Source organism: Trichosurus vulpecula, chromosome 6 (assembly GCF_011100635.1).
Source record: "Trichosurus vulpecula isolate mTriVul1 chromosome 6, mTriVul1.pri, whole genome shotgun sequence".
Classification (NCBI taxonomy): domain Eukaryota; kingdom Metazoa; phylum Chordata; class Mammalia; order Diprotodontia; family Phalangeridae; genus Trichosurus; species Trichosurus vulpecula.
Window position 1 is genome coordinate 774547 of NC_050578.1, and position 19824 is coordinate 794370.

At 39.1% G+C, this 19824-nt stretch overlaps 1 protein-coding gene across 1 annotated transcript; it reads left to right on the forward strand.

Moving 5' to 3' along the window:
- Positions 1–10106: 10106 nt before the first annotated feature.
- LOC118853825 (dolichyldiphosphatase 1-like) lies at positions 10107–10876 on the forward strand. Its single transcript, XM_036764047.1, is given in 2 exon segments — positions 10107–10513; positions 10515–10876. Coding segments are annotated over 2 exon segments (714 nt in total). The 3' UTR covers positions 10822–10876.
- The last annotated feature ends 8948 nt before the right edge of the window (positions 10877–19824 follow it).

The following is a 19824-nucleotide window of genomic DNA, read 5'->3' on the forward strand; positions in this document are numbered from 1 at the left end:
TATGTTACACTCCCTAGAATTCTACCCAAAGCTGATTGATATCACTCATTAAAAATGTAAATGATTCCCTTCTTTTCATCACTGCTTGCCCTCAGAGGGGGACAGTTGTGTGGGACAGCCCTGCTCACTTTGTGTGTTAAAGTCCTTGGTGGTGATAGTGATGATCCTCTCAATCACTAGTCTACCAACAAGAGCTCCAGTAAAGAAAGGAGAGAGGATGTTATCTACCCAGAGGTGACTACTAAGGACAATCATTGAGATGGTTATAATGTCCCCATTTCTCGAGCACTTTAAGGTAGACAGATCCATAGAACTCTAATGGGGAGGCAGCTTCAGAATGAGAGGAATCAGTTACCAGGACTGCCATTTCCATCAAACACCACACCAGCTCCTCTAGCCCCTGTAAAACCCCTGAACAATTGGAGATAGTTCATAATTGCAGATAGTGAATGAAAACTGATTTAAGAAGGCCAGCCCAGGAGGGTTCTAGGTGGTGCCTCTAGCCTCATCTTTCTTTTCTAAGCTCAAAGATCTTTACTTGCTAAAGAAACAAGGATATTCCCGAAGTCATTGCCAGGCTCATCAGAAACAATCAACTAAGAAGAATGTAAATGCCTTCCTCACCTTTGCTCTAGATCGTAGAAATTCTTCAAATCCCTTGACATTCATTGGAAGGTCTTCCATTTCCCATATTTAACTTGATCGTAACATCATTGGGCCCTCACACCAAAGATGACCACTGCTACTGCAGTACTTGGGGTCAGTGTAAAGTGTATATAATTATCTGCAGCTTTCCCTTTCCTTTCCCAAATGTATCTGCATGGCCCCAGGTGGAGGTCACCAATCATCAAGGGGGCTAATGAATTGCTTCATGTTATGGTGGGACCCTGTGGATGGTTCATAAACAGATAATTGGCATATTGGCCAAATACTGCGTCCTGAATTTCTGCTGCTGGAGTCCCAATGTTTTCAATCTCTTTCCCAGGGAGCAGGTTCAGTAATTACAAGCTGACCCAGGCAGCCCTCTGGCACCTGAGGTGTTCCACTAGAAATTGTCAATCAGTGCTTTCTTTGTTCTATTTTTCTTGGATGACTAAATAGCTTCCCCCATACTCTGAGTTATGTGGAGCATACATTGGGAGGCCATGTTTGAGCATTTGGGTCTTTTCCTTAAAGACTTTTTTCCAGAATTATCTCAAAAGGAATGACATAGACTTTCCTCTATAATATTCCAGATACAAGAATGAGCATGAAGCTTGTGTCTTTCATACGTTTTTCTCAATGTTTTTAAGTCATGTGGAAACGAATCCTATAGATCTCAGAATAAAATAAATGAAGTTAGCAGTGATTTGAAAAGATGTTGAAAAGTACTGAAAAGTGTTTTAAAAAGTGGAGAATTTATCTCCAGGTAGAATTCACTGATCTCTAGTAAAATAAAAGCCCAAGGGAGTATCTTTTCCAGAAAACAAGATCTTTTTATTTTGGTAGAGAACTTGTCCATGGAGAAACCCATTGTGTTGCAATGACATTGGACAATAACTTAGTTATCTCTGTTCTTCCTTGTAATTTCATTGACATAAAGAAACTCTATTGTACCAAGGCAGGTCAGCACCTTCCCTTCATCTTCTCCATCTCAGGGAATTGCCATGGGTTACCCATTCCATCAGTGCTGGAGGTAGGATTGGAACCCAAGTCTTCCTGGCTCCCAGGGTGGCTTTCTGGCCACCAGCATCCTATTTGAGGAGGAGTGTGCCTTTGTCATATAGACTCTATTTTCTCTATAGGAGCCTTTCTCTCTATCACAAATATAATAGAAGTGCTTCGTCAATAATGAATGCCAATGCATGGGTGTTTGATCATGCTGATGGAATAACAGACACCAAGCCCCTTCTGCCAGGACCCAGATATTATTGTCCTGTGGCCATAAACTCAGGGAGAGTCTCTGCTGCAAACAGACAAAACGGGCATAGATATGGAGAGCCTGAGGAGTATTATAGGATACAGACAGCCTTACCTGGAGAAGGAGGTAGGCTTGGCACATAGCAGAAATAAGGAATAATGGGGGGATATCCCTAGAGATGCACTGAGATATACAGCATGTTATACCGGAAGAAATTAGGGCACTGGATGAAAGTAAAGCAAAGGTAGCCAGCTACACTGGATCCAGGTGGCTGTTTGGGCCTTGCTCCCAAGTTGATTTGCATGGACCAGAGGCAGAATCCTGGGGAATAGGGATGCTTCACAATAGTCCAGTTTGATGCAGCATAGTCACGAAAATGATGTGAAGGGACCATACAGGAGTCAACAGGGATTTTGGGAAGACAACTTAAATAAGAGTTTTAACTGACAATGACAAAGTGGTGAGTGTGTGTGTGTGTGTTTGTGTGTGTGTGTTTGTGTGTGTGTGTGTTTGTGTGTGTGTGTTTGTGTGTGTGTGTGTGTTTGTGTGTGTGTTTGTGTGTGTGTTTGTGTGTGTGTGTTTGTGTGTGTGTGTTTGTGTGTGTGTGTTGTGTGTGTGTGTTTGTGTGTGTGTGTTTGTGTGTGTGTGTGTGTGTGTGTTGTGTGTGTGTGTTTGTGTGTGTGTGTGTTTGTATGTGTGTGTGTGTTTGTATGTGTGTGTTTGTTGTGTGTGTGTTTGTGTGTGTGTGTTTGTGTGTGTGTTTGTGTGTGTTTGTGTGTGTGTGTGTTTGTGCGTGTGTTTGTGTGTGTGTTTGTGTGTTTGTGTGTGTGTGTTTGTGCGTGTGTTTGTGTGCGTGTGTGTTTGTGTGTGTGTGTGTGTGTGTACGCGCATGCACGCATGTGCATGAGAGAGAAGCAGGGAGCAGGTAAAATGTCATGAGCCAAATAGCTTCTCTAGGTTTTTGGATCAGGTCTATTTCACAATGAGATGAAAGAGACCCTGGGACTAAGGAATGAAAGACTTGAATAGACCTTTTCCTCCTAAGGGTAGAGTAACTCAGCTTAAGCCCTGTTTTGTCATTGCTCAGTCATTTCGGTGCTGTCCATCTTATCATGATCTCATTTGAAGTTTTCTTGGCAAAGGGACTGGCTTTTGCCATTTCCTTCTCCAGTGTATTTTAAAGATGAGGAAACTGAGGCAAACAGGATTAAATGATTTACCCAGAGTCACAGGGCTAGTAAGCATGTGATGACAAGTTGGAACTCAGGTCTTCCTGAATCCAGGCCTGGCTCTCTATCCACTGTACCACCTACCTGCTAAGACCAGGATATAGCAAAAAACAATTCTATGGTGACACCCAGCATAGAGCATGTTGCTTAGTAGAGGCATAGGAGAAACATTCTCCAGAGGAGTCTACCTCAGTGAGATAAAAGCCCACTGGCATTCCTGAAAGACAGTGGCAGGGTGGGAGAACAAGAAGTGGTTTTAAGAGGCAAAAAGAAATCCTTCATTGACATGACATCAGCAACTAAGGCTGCCCTGGCTGTGTGTGCTTCCCATCTTTGGTGTTCCTGGTTTTACATATTTCCTGGGATTTACCCTTTTCCAAATAGTTGCCACAACTTATAGAAGAATATACCTTTATGATGGAAAGGGAAGGACCTGTTCTTGTCATTTATTTTGTTTTTCTCTTTAATGAAATGTTTGGTTCTTTGCTTTATTATGAACTAAAATGCCTTCTACTTGGCTGGTAAAGGAACAGATTAATGGGGGCTAATTTGGCATAAATTTGAGCAGATGCTGTAGCACAACATGCCTCAAACATAGAGTAATTTTCAAGGGATCCTTGAGTGAGTGTGCCAGAAGTTTCAAAAACTAGAGGGCATCTTCCAACATAGGGAGAGTTTCTTCCACAGAGGTGCTTTTCTATTTGAGCACTGCTAATGCAACATCCATTATAATTTTGGAGTACAAGGAGATCTTTCTTTTCATTCATTCATAATGGCAGTAGAAAGATAAGCCACCATATTTTGTCATGCAACAAGAGAACTTCTTTCAATTGCCTGTCTCCCCAAATCCAGGTTTTTCATTTTTTAAATTTCACATTATGATTTGGCAGTGCACCCCTGGCGTAGATTTTGTTGTCATTAGACATTTTTTTTGGTAAATAAAAGATTCTCCATAAGCCCCCTGATGGGAATGGTATGGAGGATAGACTGAAGACTGAATATGGCCCGGATTGGGGGAGAAGGGCAGGTAAGGCTGAAAAAGGCTCCTGGAGGCCTTCAATGAAAGATGTGGGATTTTCAGGGGAGCACCAAAAGAACCAACAGTAAAACTATAGGCCGTCATCCATGGAGGACAGGCCACCTTCATGCTAAACACCCAGGATGGAGTCCTACTATGAGAAAAAGCATCAAGGCATTGGAAGTTAGGTGAGATCAGCATCGATGCTTGTGTATTCTTATCATGAGACCCCTGACTATACTCCTGCTGGTGGTACAAGGCACGATAATCATACCGACATATGGTCTCCTTTACATTGTAGTTTAGGCTGAATCACTAGGGAACAGACTTGATCAGTCCTCAAATCTACCCCATCCCCAAGGCTTTCTCCTACTCTAAGCTCCAGGAAGGCAGGGGAAATTAATTATTTTTATACATTTCACATGAAAAATTGTTCATCCTTATTTCAGGTCCATTGTAGTTGCATTGTATAACCAGTACTCAGAAATGAATCAAATGATAATAATGACTTCTCTCATTCCAATTTATAATAAAAAAGTAATTCTTTTAGGGATGCATAGGAAATATTTCTGGAAGTCACTCATGTTCCAGGAACAAGCATTTCCCATAAATGCCTTTTTACTGGATCAGATCCTAAAATTGTATCAGCAGGACACAGATTAAATACATTACAAATCTTTATTTTGGCATCATAAAGGATAAAAATGATTACCGTATCTCTTCATTTTCAGGTTGTCCCTAGCCACCATTACTATTGTGGATACCTCATTAGAGTCCTTAGACCTGACATTCTGAAATGTGCACATTAGGGGGCTTTTTACTAAAATAAAATCAAACAATTTCAATAATTATGAGTGTTGTCATTATTATATTGTCAAAGAAAAAGAACAGGCTTTAGCTCTCTGAGGTAGCTAGTAGAGGTAATTTCAATATTCTTCCACTAGAGCTAGAAGATCGTAGACAAAACTAGATGGATATTTACATGTCATTGGGTCCAACTTCTCCATTTACAGAAGAGAAAGCTGAGGTTTGGCAAATCGATGTGATTTACTCAAGGTCACAAAGGTAGTAACTAGCAGAACTCCCTTGCCCCTTGTCATCATGAGAGGGGGGTGACCCTGGGTTCTCAAAAATGATTTAAACATGTCAGAGTCCATCTTCTCTAGTTTTTATCAAGGTGGAAAACCACTAAATCTGATGTATTAGTAATTAAGGTGGGACTTTTTTTTTACTGTTTTAGAATACTAAATTAATTAAGCATCTTTGATTGAATGCTAAGTGCTAAGCCCCAGGCTGGTTAGCAAACTAGTTCCCCAGTTTGAGAGAGGCTGGGAAGCCCCCAGGGCCCTAGGGGAGTTGCTAAGACCAGAGCCAATGGTATGTGCCTAAGTTCTGGTCTATCTGATGACGTTCTAGTCAATCAGATGACGGCTAAGGATTGTATAAAAAGAGAGAACAGAAGTGTTTGCTTGAGGCTCTCAGTCACTGGAAGAGTGGTGTGGGACTCTGGGCAGCCACTCTAAGAGCCTCTTGGATTGTCAATCCAGATGTTGATGCTTTTTGGTAACTATGAATTGTGATTTGGTCTGTTTATATTGTGTATGTTTGTAATTTGTATTTGCTCTGAAGTTCAGCGTGCTGGCTTTTTCCCCTGAATTAAGTGAATGATATTTGTATGTTGGATTGGAATAAGATTGTTAACCCCTTAATGTTACTTTCCTTAGTAAAGCAGATCAAGAGAACCTGTGCTGGCAGCTCTTGTTGCTGGTCTTGTTGGGTCTTACACCCCACAACAGCCAAATTGTTGCTACGTCTGGGTCCAATGAAGAGCTTTGTGTCTATTTTCTGAGATCTAATCTAACGAAGTGTGGGATTAGGGGCTCACTGGTGGATGGGAGTCACATGACTAACAAGATGGAAGACTAGACACTTTCTCCAAACAACTGTAACCCTCCAGTCTTTCATAAAAAGTAATTATACACCATATGTAGAATAATTACATCAAAATTTAGGGGAGGTACCTAAGTGGTTCAATGGATAGAGTGCTGGGCCAAGGGTAAGGAAGACTTAAGTTTGAATCCAGCATCAGATGCTAACTTACTAGCTGTGTGACTCTGGCCAAGTCATTATTTAACCTCTGTTTGCCTATTTCATTATCTATAAAATGGGGATAAGTATAAGCACTTACCTCCCACAGCTATGGTAAGGATTGAAAAGAGCTAATATTGTAAAGCATTTTATAAACCTTAAAGTGCTATGTAAATGCTGGTTAGTAGTAGTAGTAATAGTGCTAGAAGTAATAGTGTAGTAGCTAAATAAAAGAGATCTCTGACAAGAGAAAACCAAGAGGGTCTTGCAAGAACCTAGGCAAGATGTGAAGATAGTTTGCACTTAGATGGCAGCCTGATAAACAGAGAGCAGGGATTGGAAGAGGAAGCTTCAGAGGAGTAGAAATAGGAAGAGTTGATGATACATAGAGGGAGCTAGATGGAGAAGTCCAGAATAAAGCTGAGGCTACAAAATGATGATCTGATAAGGATACTTGTGGCTTTGACAGAAAAGGTGCTGGAGAAGATGGACTTGGTGAGTTCCATATGTCTCTGGGACATTCATTTTAAATTACCTAATAGGCAACAGGTGATGCAGCCCTGACAGCCAAGGGGAGACTGGGCTGGACACTGATGAACACATACATACATACACAGATGGATAGATAGATGAATCTGAAGGAAATACAAAACTCCTTCAATAAATATTAAAATTCAATGGAAAATAAACCAAAACCAAATGAAATACAGAACCCTTAAGACTCCTAAAAGGAACAACAACCAGAAATTGTTTTAAACTGTTTTGTTTTAAAAAGTAAAATCTATGATATCTATGAAATTTTTTAAGAAAGCAAAATCTATAAAATAAGAAATTGAAAACAAAAGTAAGTGAGATATTTTAAGTCAATTTTAAAAATCTCAATTAGCAGATAAGAAAAAAATGAACCTAACCCAAACAAAATATTAACAAAGGGTTCCTAACCACAACTTTGAAGGCCAACTGCACAGAGACATTAAGGATCACTAGACTTCCAGGAGAACATGGCCAAACACCAAAAGCAAACAATTCACAATGACAAATCCCCCAAATACTATAATTCAGCACCCAGTGCATGGAAATGGCCCAGACCATCTGCATATAGGGAACAAAGCACCAATCAAGGGTGCCCACAGATTGCCTCACCCCAAAATAAAAGCAACAAAGTGCTTGAACACCATGAAACACAGTGATTAAATTTAGCAGTTCCAAAGATAAACAACAAATGTTGTCAGGGACAGGCGAAAGATCTTCAAATATAAAAAAGGAGCAAATTCAAGCAACTCAAAATTGTTCAGTTACTAATAAGTATTGACAATGACAACAACAACAGAAAACAATGCTGTAGGGAACTGAAGACAACATTTGGCCAGTGAATTACATTTCAGGATGCTGTTACATTAAAAAATGAAGAAATTGAGGCTGCAGCCCCAAATGACACCTACAAATCTGAGCATGAACATTAATGAGAAAAGGTGGGGACTTCCAGGTGGTGGTCAGTATGTCACTTTTGTCCATCCCTACTAATTCTCCATCCCCTCTCAGAATAAGAATTTCTGCACTAAAAGTAGGAGAATTCAAGGTGAATCCAAAGAATAAAACAGAAAGGACACTAACAAGATATTAGTCTTTTGAATTAATGTGGGAGAATGTTAATCCTTAAAGCTCTCCCTCAGCCACCAAGCACACATAACCCAACCAGCCTCCACACTCCTGGCAAGGAGACACAAACAGGAAAAATCTCTGATAGAGGGCCTGGGCCCGATGACCCAGTGGCTTCAGGTGTGTCTGTTTACCTTCATTTTTACCCATCCCTCAGAGTCAACAAATAAAAGAAATGAGAGCTGTCTAGTCAAATTAGAAGAGAGGGAATGGTTCCCTCTGTCTGGGGCAGCTCCTGTATTAGCCATATCTAGAGTTACTGAGAAAACATCAAGAACATCTTTCTAGCCCTCCCCTAATCTTTGAAAAATAGTTGGCTGCTGATTGGAGCTCAAGCAGAGAAGAGCCAAGGGAAAAATTGGCCAGTCTGAAGGGCTGCATTGGGCAGGAAGAAAGAGGGCTTAAATTTATAATTTTCAAATCTTAATATAAAAGCTCAATTAACAAAATAGAAAATATATTGATAGAAGGTGGTTTTGTCAAAGAAGAAGTGAACAGCTTTGGAATACAAAAATTAATGAAGTCAGGGACGATCTGGCAGAAGGAAGGCAAAAGGAAATCATGTTAAAAGAACACATTATTTGTATAAAAGACAAAGCCTTTGACCTCTAAGACAAGATTTGAAAGGACAACTTAAAGATCATAAATCTCTCAGAAGAACATGAGAAATTTTTAGAAAATAAAAAAAATACTGAATAGTACAATGTAAGATATCTGACAAGAAAAATACCTACTTCTTTGGAATATAGAAGACAAGGCAATAACCTAAAGAATCCATAAACAACCTTTAGGAAAAACAAGCAAAACCAAAGAAACCAAAAACATACTCCAAGAGACATAGTGGTGACATCTAACAATTACAATGACAAACTGATTCCTACAAATTTCCAACAATATTTTGGAATACAAAGGACAGGTAATTCAATTAACACAAGATTATCCCACACCCACTTAGAAATTGCAGAAGGCAATGGAATCAAATATGCTGAAAAGCAAAGGCATTTCAAGATGCTACCTAAAATGCAGTCATTTCAAAATTGAGTCTTATTATCAACTAAAAAAAATGGAATCCAACAAAAGGGAAAAATTTGAAGAATCTTAGCAAAAAAAAAGATATAATTAGAACATTCAAATTGCAAACAGTCAAAACAACAGAAACATAATAAAAGCAGTGAGGTGGCCCAGTGGGACAAATTTCAGGCTCATCTTCTTGAGTTCAAATCTGGCCTCAGACACTTAATACCTGTGTGACCCTGGGCAAGTCACTAAACTCTGTTTGTCTCCATTTCTTCATCTATGAAATGAGCTGGAGAAGGAAATGGCAAACCAGTCCAATATCTTTGCCAAGAAAACCGCAAATGGGGTCATGAAGAGTCAGACATAACTAAAATGACTGAACACCAATTTCCCAAAATGACTGAAAAACAACAATGCCACAAGTAGTAAAAAAAAAAAGAGGAACAAATGACAACATAGAGAACTAAACAAAGAAGGAAGAAAAGAAGTCATTTCAATGAATTCAATGAACAATGATTAAGACCTACTATGTGCCAGGCACTGCTAAGTTCTAGGGAATACAAAGAGAGGCAAAAGACAGTTCCTCTTCTCAAGGAGTTTGCAATCTAATGGTGGAGATAACACGCAAACTACTATATGCAAAGCAAGCTATATACAGGATTACTAGGAAATAAGAGAGGGAAGGCACTGGAATTAAGAGGTGTTAGAAAAGCATTCCTGTAGAAGGTGGAACTTTAGGTGGTGCTTAGAGGAAGCCAGGGACACTGGGAGTCAAAGTGGAGGAGGGAGAGCATTCCAGGCATGGGGGACAGTAAGAGAAAATGCTACAGTTGAGACATGGAGTATCTTGTTTGTGGAACACCCCAGAGGCCAGTGTTACTGGATTGAAAAATCTGTGTTAGGGAGTAAGGTGTAAGAAGACTGCAAAGGTAGGAGGGGGCAGGTTTTAGGCCTTTGAATGCCAAATAGAGCTTTTTGCATTAGCTCCTACGAGCAATAGATAGTTACTGAACTTTACTGAGTACAAGGGTGACAATCAGATCTACAATTTAGGAAGAGTCTTTTTAGTGGCTGAATGGATTGGAATGGAGAGAGACTGAAGCAGGCAGTCTCACCAATAGGAGACTGCAGTGACCAAGGAGTGGGGTGGTGAGGAGAGAGGTGGCAGTGTTAGAAGACAGAACAGAAGGGTAAGATGGCAGCGGACGGACAGTGCTCGCTCCCCGCTTCATGGCGGCGGGTGACCCTCACCCACGTCGAATATTCCGCAGGTGATCTTTCAGGCCACCTCCTTGCCTACCTGAGCCTCAGCCCCATCTTCGTTATTGTTGGCTTTGTGACACTCATCATATTCAAGCGAGAGCTTCACACTATTTCTTTCCTGGGGGGTCTGGCACTCAACGAAGGGGTCAACTGGCTAATAAAGAACATTATCCAGGAGCCCCGGCCCTGTGGAGATACGCACTCCATGGTGAATACCAAATATGGAATGCCTTCCAGCCATTCCCAATTTATGTGGTTCTTCTCAGTCTACTCCTTCCTTTTCCTTTATTTAAGAATGCATCAAACAAACAACGCCAGATTCTTGGACTTGTTATGGAGACGTGCTCTCTCTGGGCCTCGTGACAATAGCCTTTCTTGTCTCATATAGTAGAGTGTATTTGTTGTACCACACCTGGAGCCAGGTTCTCTATGGAGGGGTTGCAGGAAGCATCATGGCTGTCGCGTGGTTTGCCTTCACACAGGAGATCCTCACTCCACTGTTCCCCAGGATAGCAGCCTGGCCCATATCTGAGTTCTTCTTAATTCGAGACACAAGCCTCATCCCCAACGTCCTGTGGTTTGAGTATACGGTCACCAGAGCAGAGGCCAGAAACAGACAGCGAAAGCTGGGTACAAAGCTACAGTGAGAGTGCTTGGGCGTGGCTGTGCCAGCCCCACAGATCTGACTGGTAGGATGCCGCCACGGAGACCCCGACAGACCCAAGTCACCACGTGGAGCCTTTTTCTTTCTTTTTTTCTTCTTTTTTAAAAAAATCAACAAGATGGACCAAAGGCCAGTCTGGGGCCTTCAGCAGGAGTCTAGAGGCCTGGGCGTTGGTTTGGGCAGCTTGCTAGGCATCCCCACTGCCCATGGGACCAGGACGCAAATGGACCTTGCCCATGTCACCACCGCACGCTGAGAGGCAGAATGTACCATAACTTCCAAGGCCAGAGGAAGGATCTTAGGGTGGGATAATAGGGGAGAAAGAAGAAGACTTTCATCTGAGAGCTTGAGACAGGGTGGGTGGGGAAAAATCTGACAGCCAAGTATTCTGTGGAGTTTAGGTGGTATGAAATATACATGCTATTTATTTTTTTTCCTAAGGTTAATTTGATTTTTTGAGTTGGGAGCTGGGGCTGGGGTAAGACCTTTCTGAAGAGGAACCCATTGAGTGGGATTAGTTTCTCAGTGGTGCAGGGAGAGTCTAATTCCAGATCATTTGGATGATGTCAGTTCCATCTATCTGTACTTTGTAAGGAAGAAACAAAACTTGATGGACATTTTGCTTTGAACACCAGAAAGCAACCTACCTCTCCTCTTAATGTGGTTGTGTAACATGGGGGCTTAGGGCAAGAGCCCTTGGGGAAATGAGCCCTTTCTTTGATTCCTAGTTCTTCTCTGCCGATAACAGCCTCATATGGTGGACACTGTTTCTGAGTCTTGTTCCCTGTAACACAGCTATTTCTATATCTGGGAGAGTGATAGCTCAGAGAAACAGTGCTTCTTCATTGGTCTGGTGATGACATTTCCTTACAACAGTAATCTCATTCAAGGGCCTTCTCTGATCCCTGTCCATGCCATGGGTTGTACCTTCTATAATGAAAGAACTTTTTTTAAGATGCTATTTACATTGTAGATGGGGAAACCTGAACTTTTTTACAGATTTCTTTTTGTCTTGCCATCAGGTAGCAATTGCTTTTCAATTCCTTTCATCCCTTCCCACTTCCAGTATCCCAACCACTTCAGAAACCCCCTACCCACTCACCCAGAACAAAAGGCAAAGAACCAGGAGCTCAGCTGGGTGCGTGCTTGACACCACCCTTCTTCCCCTGCTGTGCTCCAAACATTTGTCTTTTCATGAGACTTGGCTCCAAAGGAGCTAGGTCTCCACTCTTTCACAGGCGGGTACTACAGACTGGAGGGAAATGTGCTAGTTGGCAGTGTGTTCGGTCAGACCAAGTCTCACGCCGGACAAAAGAACCTGGATGTCTTGAGGAAATCATCATCAGGGTTATTTTACTTGTACTTGGGTCTCTTGTTTTAAAGTTGCTTTCAAAAGGAATCATTGAAGTAGAATGATTTAGATGAGTCTAAAGCCCAGGGAATATCTAGAATTGAACTGGATGGTTTGGGACATGTTGAAATCATTGAAGAAACAAAAATTGGTTTCCTGAGCTGCTACTGCTGCTGAAGCATGCCTTGGTGGTGCTTTTCTTTTCTTTCCTTTTGCAAAGACAGTATCTACAAGCCATTCCAGATGTCAGGAAAATGGGCTTATTTCCAGGGATGTTAGGTTAGCCCCCATGTTCCCTTCCCCTCCCCATTTTACTTTTTGGACAGATAAGCCAGATGTCAGGTGGTTTGGATTAAGACAATAAATAAAATTGTTTACTATTGTTTTAAAATAAAATATGGAAAACAAAAAAAAAAGAAGACAGAACAGAAGCTTTTGGGAGATGTTGCAAAGATGAAATCGGCAGGCTTGTGCAAACGTTTGGATGTGGGTACTGAGAGATAGTGAGGAATCCAAGATGACTCTAACATTGGAAATCTTAGATACTAGAAGTGTCTGTCTACAGTAATAGAGAATGTAGGAGGGGAGAGTGCTTAGGGGAAAAGAAAATGAGCTTGTTTTTGGACATATTGAGGTTAAGGCATGTAATGGATATTTGGGAGTCAGCAGTGAGAATGTGGCAAGAAAGGCAAATCATCAGCATAAAGCTGGTAATCAAATCCATGGGAACTGATGAGAATGATGATTTCCAAGTAAAGCAGGATAGAGGAAAGTAGTACAGAGGATAGTATACAGGAAGAAAAGAAGAGGACCAAGGACAGAAACCTTGGGGTCACCTCTGGTTAGAGGCTGTGGTCTGAAGGAGGATCTAGCAAAGGAGACAGAAATGAGCAGTCAGGAGTAAAATGAGGAGAGAGTGGTGTTCTAAAAGTAGAGAAAGGGTTGGCAACAATAGTAGCAGACAGTGGTGTAAGAATCTTGTAAGAATAGGGTTACAACAAAATACTTTAAGCAAATCTAGTCGCAGGTGCAAAGAATTGGCTTGGAGGAATGGGGATTTTTTAAAAGTAATACTAGAGACGTAAGTGGAGGAAAACATAAACCTAAATCTCATAACTTTAAAGGTAAATGGACTAAAGAATCCAATAAAACAAAAGTGGCAGAACAGATAACAAAATGCTACAATCTGTTGCTCATAAGACACTTATTTAAAAAGCAAAGACATACATAAAATAAAAATGAGAGGTGAGAACAAAATTTACTGTGCATCTCATGATTCCACAAAAGCAGGAGTTGAAATCTTGCTATTAGATAAAGTAATAATAATAATATCAATAGAAATAAACAAGTATATTATAGTAAACGTAAAATAACCATACACACACCAACATTAAATTCATATTACGAAAGAACATAAAATATAAATTCATAAAGGAAAAAATATTGAATTGCAAAAAGTATTAACAACAAAATACCAGTTGGAGACTGAATTGTACAAACTTAACAGAAAGTTAAAAAATGAAGAAAAATATAGAACTTAATGAACAGCTGGAATATTTTTAAGTACAAATTTTACAGCAACTTTTGAATGGTACCCCTAAAGAGTATACATGGTCTTCAACACTACATGGAATTAAAAAAAGATGGATTAAAGCAAAAATAAAATGAAAATAATTGTTAAAAAGACATAGCTACTAAATATGCCCTTTATAAATCATAATACAACAAAGATATTAAGTAAATCTGGGCCCAAAAACAAAAGTAGAGACTTAATAATGAAATCCTAAATAAAGTGTGGATTAAAAAGAAAAAGAAAAATCTTTATAACAATGATAATGCCAAGATAACATAGCAATATTTCTAAGATGTGGCTAAATAAATCCTCAAAGTGAGAGACCAAAAATTGCATTAAAAATAGAAAAACAGACAATAAATTGAATATGATTTATTAAGAAATTATAATCTGATCCACAGGCCTCCTAACGGCAGTCTGGAAGCAAGGAGAGGCAGCGCAACTCCACCGGCTGCGAAAACACCTACTCCTGAGGCTTGCAGCCCGAAGGAATGAAATGAGGCTTCTGGGAGACATAATGGCCAGGTAAACCGCTCTAATCCCTCCCTGCCTCACCCAGAGAATTCCTCAGGAAAAAAAAAAGAAAGCTGGAACAGAGGAGAAAGAAGTGGGGATTCACTGGTCAAATAGTAGAAGTTCATTAGTCCCAGAGGGGCAGAGTCGGCAGGGGTCAACACAAGGAGCCCAGACATAATCTTGCTCCCCCAGGGGAAGTGCCAGACATCAGCTCAAACAACAAACAGCTGAGACCATTGCTGAAGAGCAACAGTGCTGGAGAGCACCCATAAGGAGTGAGATGTCAGGGAGCCAGGCCCCTCTCCCACACCTCAGGAAACTGAAGGCTATAATTCTAGACTCACAATCCCCAGAATAAGAAGGCTGGGACAGAGAGCCCTGAGGCCCAAAGGCAGATATTTATTGTAAAGCCAGGAAAAGGCAAACCAACAAACATGAAGAAGAACACAACAAAAAAACCAAGGACAATAGATTTTTTTTAATGGATACAGGCAGGATCAAAACATCAATATGGAAGTAGAGAGCAATGGCACTGCAGATACATTGGATACCTCAAAAGGTAATGTGAACTGGTCTCCAGCCCAAAAAGCACTGCTGGAAGAACTAAAGGAGGATTGTAAAAACCAAATTAGGGAACTAAAAGAAAATATGGAAAAAAAGATTGGCGAAATGGCTATGGAGAGTCAGAATCTAGAGAGAGAAAATGACACCCTGAGAGGCAAAATCAACCAATTGGAAAAGGAGACTCAAAAGCAAAATGAAAACACTAACTCATTAAAAATTAGAGTTGAGCAAGTGGAACCTAATGAATCTATGAGGCACCAAGAAGTAGTAAAACAAAATGTAAAGAATGAAAAAATAGAAAAAAATGTGAAATATCTGATTGGGAAAACAACTAACCTGGAAAATAATCCAGGAGAGACAATTTAAGAGTTATTGGTCTACTGGAAATTCACGATGAAAAAAAGAACCTTGACAGTATCTTTGAAGAAATTATCAAAGACAACTGCCCAGAGGTCCTAGAACCAGAGGCCAAAATAGTCATTGAAAGAATTCACCGATCACCCCCTGAAAGAGATCCCAAACTGAAAACACCAAGAAATATTATAGCCAAATTCCAGAACTATAAACTAAAGGAGAAAATACTGCAAGCAGCCAAAAAGAAGCAATTCAAATATCGTGGAACTACAGTCAGAATCACTTAGGATCTCTCAGCTTCCACATTAAGTGACAGGAGAAATTGTAATATAATATTCTGAAGGGCAAAAGAGCTGGGACGACAACCAAGGATCAACTACCCAGGAAACCTAAGCATAATTTTTCAGGCAAGGAGATGGACATTCAATGAAATAAGGGAATTGCAGACCTTCCTGATGAAAAGGCCAGAACTCAATGAAAAATTTGATCCCCAAATACAAAACTCAAGAGAGACATAAAAAGGTAACCAGGGGGGAAAACCCCCACAAACCTTATTAACCAATAAGGGCAGGATGTCTGCATCTTTATGTGGGATTATATCATCATATGTATGTTTTATATATACACACATATATGTCAGTCTTGAGAATGGTACAGCTATTATGAAAATTGAAAGGGATATACATAAGTTGTGAGTGCCTGTATAAATTAACTAATGTAAAGATAAACAACATAAGTAAGAGATGTAAAGGGGGGGCTATGAGAGAAGAGGTAAGGAGGTAGTACAAAAGGGTAAATTATACCAAATTACACCAAAAACATATTATAAGTAGAGGGAAAGAAGGGAGGGAGAAGAGCAGTATTGGAATGTCACTGTCATCTGAGCTGGTTCAAGAAGGGAATAACAAACCCTGATAAGTTTAGAAATCTAACTTGACCTATGGGAAGTAGGAGAGGAAGGGGGGAAAAAGGGAGAGGGTGGTTAGAAGGGAGGGGAGAAGTAGCAAGTGGGAAATGGTAAGATAAGGGAGGGGAATAAAGAGGGAGGGTAAACTGAGGAAGGTGGTGATCAAAAGCAAAACTTTGTTGAGGAGGAGAAGGGGAAAGGGAGAAATAAAAACATAAACAGGGGGAAATAGGATGGAGAAAAAGACAAAGATAGAAATCATAACTCTGAACATGAAGGGAATGAACTCTCTCATAAAACAGAAGCGGATAGCAGAATGGATTAAAAACCATAATCCTACAATATGCTGTTTACAAGAAACACATTTGAAACAGGGGGATACACACAGGGTAAAGGTAAAAGCCTGGAGTAAAATATATTGCACCTCAACTAAAGTAAAAAAGCAGGTGTAGCAATCCTAATCTCAGACAAAGCAAAAGTAAAGATAGATTTAATTAAAAGAGATGAGGAAGGACATTATATCATGCTAAAAGGCACCATAAACAATGAAGCCATATTATTGTTTAACATATATGCACCAAGTGGTAAGGCATACAAATTCTTAGAGGAGAGGTTAAGGGAGGTACAGGAAGAAATAGACAGCACAACTATTATATTGGGAGACCTCAACCTCTCCCTTTCTGAACTTCATAAATCTAACCTCAAAATAAATAAGAAAAAAGTTAAGGAGGTAAACAGAATTTTAGAAAAGGCAGATATGATAGACCTCTGGAGAAAACTGAATGGGGATAAAAAGGAATATACTTTCTTCTCAGTGGTATATGGCACATACTCAAAAATTGACCATGTACTAGGGCATAAAAACCTCACAATCCAGTGCAGAAAAGCAGAAGTAGTCAAAGCATCCTTTTCAGATCATGATGCAATAAGAATTATTTTTAATAAAGAACCATAGAAAAATGAGCTAAAAACTAATTGGAAACTAAATAATCTAATTCTAAAGAATGAGTGGGCCAAAGAATAAATCAGAGAAACAATTGATAACTTCATTCAAGAGAATGACAATAATGAAACAACATACCAAAACTTATGGGATGCAGCAAAAGCAGTTCTTAGGGGAAGTTTTATATCCCTAAATGCTTACATGAATAAAATAGGGAAAAAGGAGATAAATGATCTGGGCATACAGCTGAGAAAGCTAGAAAAAGAGCAAATTGAAAATCCCCAATTAAATACCAAATTAGAAATTCTGAAAATCAAAAGAGAGATTAATAAAATTGAAACCAAGAAAACTATTGAATTAATAAATGAAACAAAGAGCTGGTTTTATAAAAAAACCAATAAAATTGATAAACCTTTGGTCAATTTAATTAAAAAAAAGAAAGAAGAAAATCAAATTACCAGTATCAAAAATGAAAAGGGTGAGTTCACCTCTAATGAAGAGGAAATCAAAACAATTATTAGGAATTATTTTGCCCAATTGTATGCCCATAAATTTGACAATCTTAGAGATATGGATGAATACCTACAAAAACATAAACTGCCCAGGTTAACAGAAAAAGAAGTAAAATTTCTAAATAACCCCATCTCAGAAAAGGAAATTGAGCATGCCATCAATGAACTCCCTAGGAAAAAATCTCCAGGGCCAGATGGTTTTACGTGAATTCTATCAAACATTTGAAGAACAACTAATTCCAATACTTTGTAGACTATTTGGGAAAATAGGTGAAGAAGGAGTCCTACCAAATTCTTTTTATGACACAAATATGGTACTAATACCCAAACCAGGTAGAGTCAAAACAGAGAAAGAACATTTTAGATCAATTTCTTTAATGAATATTGATGCAAAATTTTTAATTAAAATATTAGCAAAAAGATTGCAGCAACTCATCACGAGAATAATACACTATGACCAGGTAGGATTTATTCCAGGAATGCAAGGCTGGTTCAATATTAGGAAAACTATTAGCATAATTGACCATATCAACAACAAAACTAGCAGAAACCATATGATCATCTCAATAGACGCAGAAAAAGCCTTTGACAAAGTACAACACCCATTCCTATTAAAAACACTAGAAAGCATAGGAATAAATGGAACGTTCTTTAAAATTATAAATAGCATCTACCTAAAACCATCAACAAGCATTATTTGTAATGGGGATAAGCTAGATGCATTCCAAATAAGATCATGGGTGAAACAAGAATGTCCATTATCACCCCTACTATTCAATTTGGTACTAGAAATGTTAGCTGTAGCAATAAGAGAAGAAAAAGAAATTGAAGGAATTAGAATAGGCAAAGAAGAAATTAAATTATCACTTTTTGCAGATGATATGATGATTTATTTAGAGAATCCTAGAGAGTGAAGTAAAAAACTACTTGAAATAATAAACAACTTTAGCAAAGTTGCAAGATATAAAATAAACCCACGTAAATCCTCAGCATTCCTATACATTACTGACAAAGCCCAACAGCAAGACATTCAAAGTTACTGCAGACACTATAAAATATTTGGGAGTCTATTTGCTAAGACAAACCCAGGGCCTATATGAACATAACTATGAAACACTTTTCACGTGAATAAAGTCATATCTGAATTAATGGAAAAATATCAGTTGCTCATGGTTAGGCCGAGCTAATATAATAAAAATGTCAGTTTTACCTAAATTAATCTATCTATTCAGTGCAATACCAATCGAACTACCAAAAAATTATTTTACAGAGCTGGACAAAATAATAACAAAATTCATATGGAAAAACAAGAGGTCTAGAATATCTAGGGTATTAATGAAAAGAAATGCTAAGGAAGGTGGCCTAGCCATACCAGATATTAAACTGTACTAAAGAGCAGCAGTCATCAAAACTACCTGGTACTGGCTAAGAAACAGAGGTGTGGATCAGTGGAATAGAATAGGAATACAAGATGGAGAATTCAACAACTATAGCCTTCTACTCTTTGATAAACCCAAAAAGGCCAGCTTTTGGGCTAAGAATTCACTATTTCACAAAAACTGTTGGGAAAATTGGAAAAGGGTAGGACAGAAACTGGGCATAGACCAATATCTTACACCATATACCAAAATAAAGTCAAAATGGGCTCATGATTTAGGAGTAAAGGCTGATACTATAAGTAATTTGGGAGAGCAAAGAATAGTTTACTTATCAGATTTATGGAAAAGAAAAGAATTCATGACCCAACAAGAGATAGAGAGTATTACAAAATGTAAAATGGATAATTTTGATTATGTCAAATTGAAATGTTTTTGTACAAAAAAAGCCAATGCAACAAAAATTAGGAGGGAAGCAGAAATTTTGGGGAAAATCTTTACAACTAATATCTCTGATAAAGGCCTCATTTCTAAAATATACAGGGAATGGAGCCAAATATATAGGAATACAAGTCATTCCCTAGTTGAGAAATGGTCAAAGGATATGAACAGGCAGTTTTCAGAGGAAGAAATTAAAGCTATCTATAGGCATGTCAAAAAATGATCTGAATCACTACTGATTAGAGAAATTCAAATCAAAACAACTCTTAGATACCGCATCTCTCCTGTCAGATTGGCTAAAATAACAAAACAGGAAAATTATAAATGCTGGAGAGGATGTAGGAAAATTGGAACATTGTTACATTGCTGGTGGAGTTGTGAAATGATCCAGCCATTTTGGAGAGTAATTTGGAACTATGCCCAAAGGGCCACAGGAATGTTCATACCCT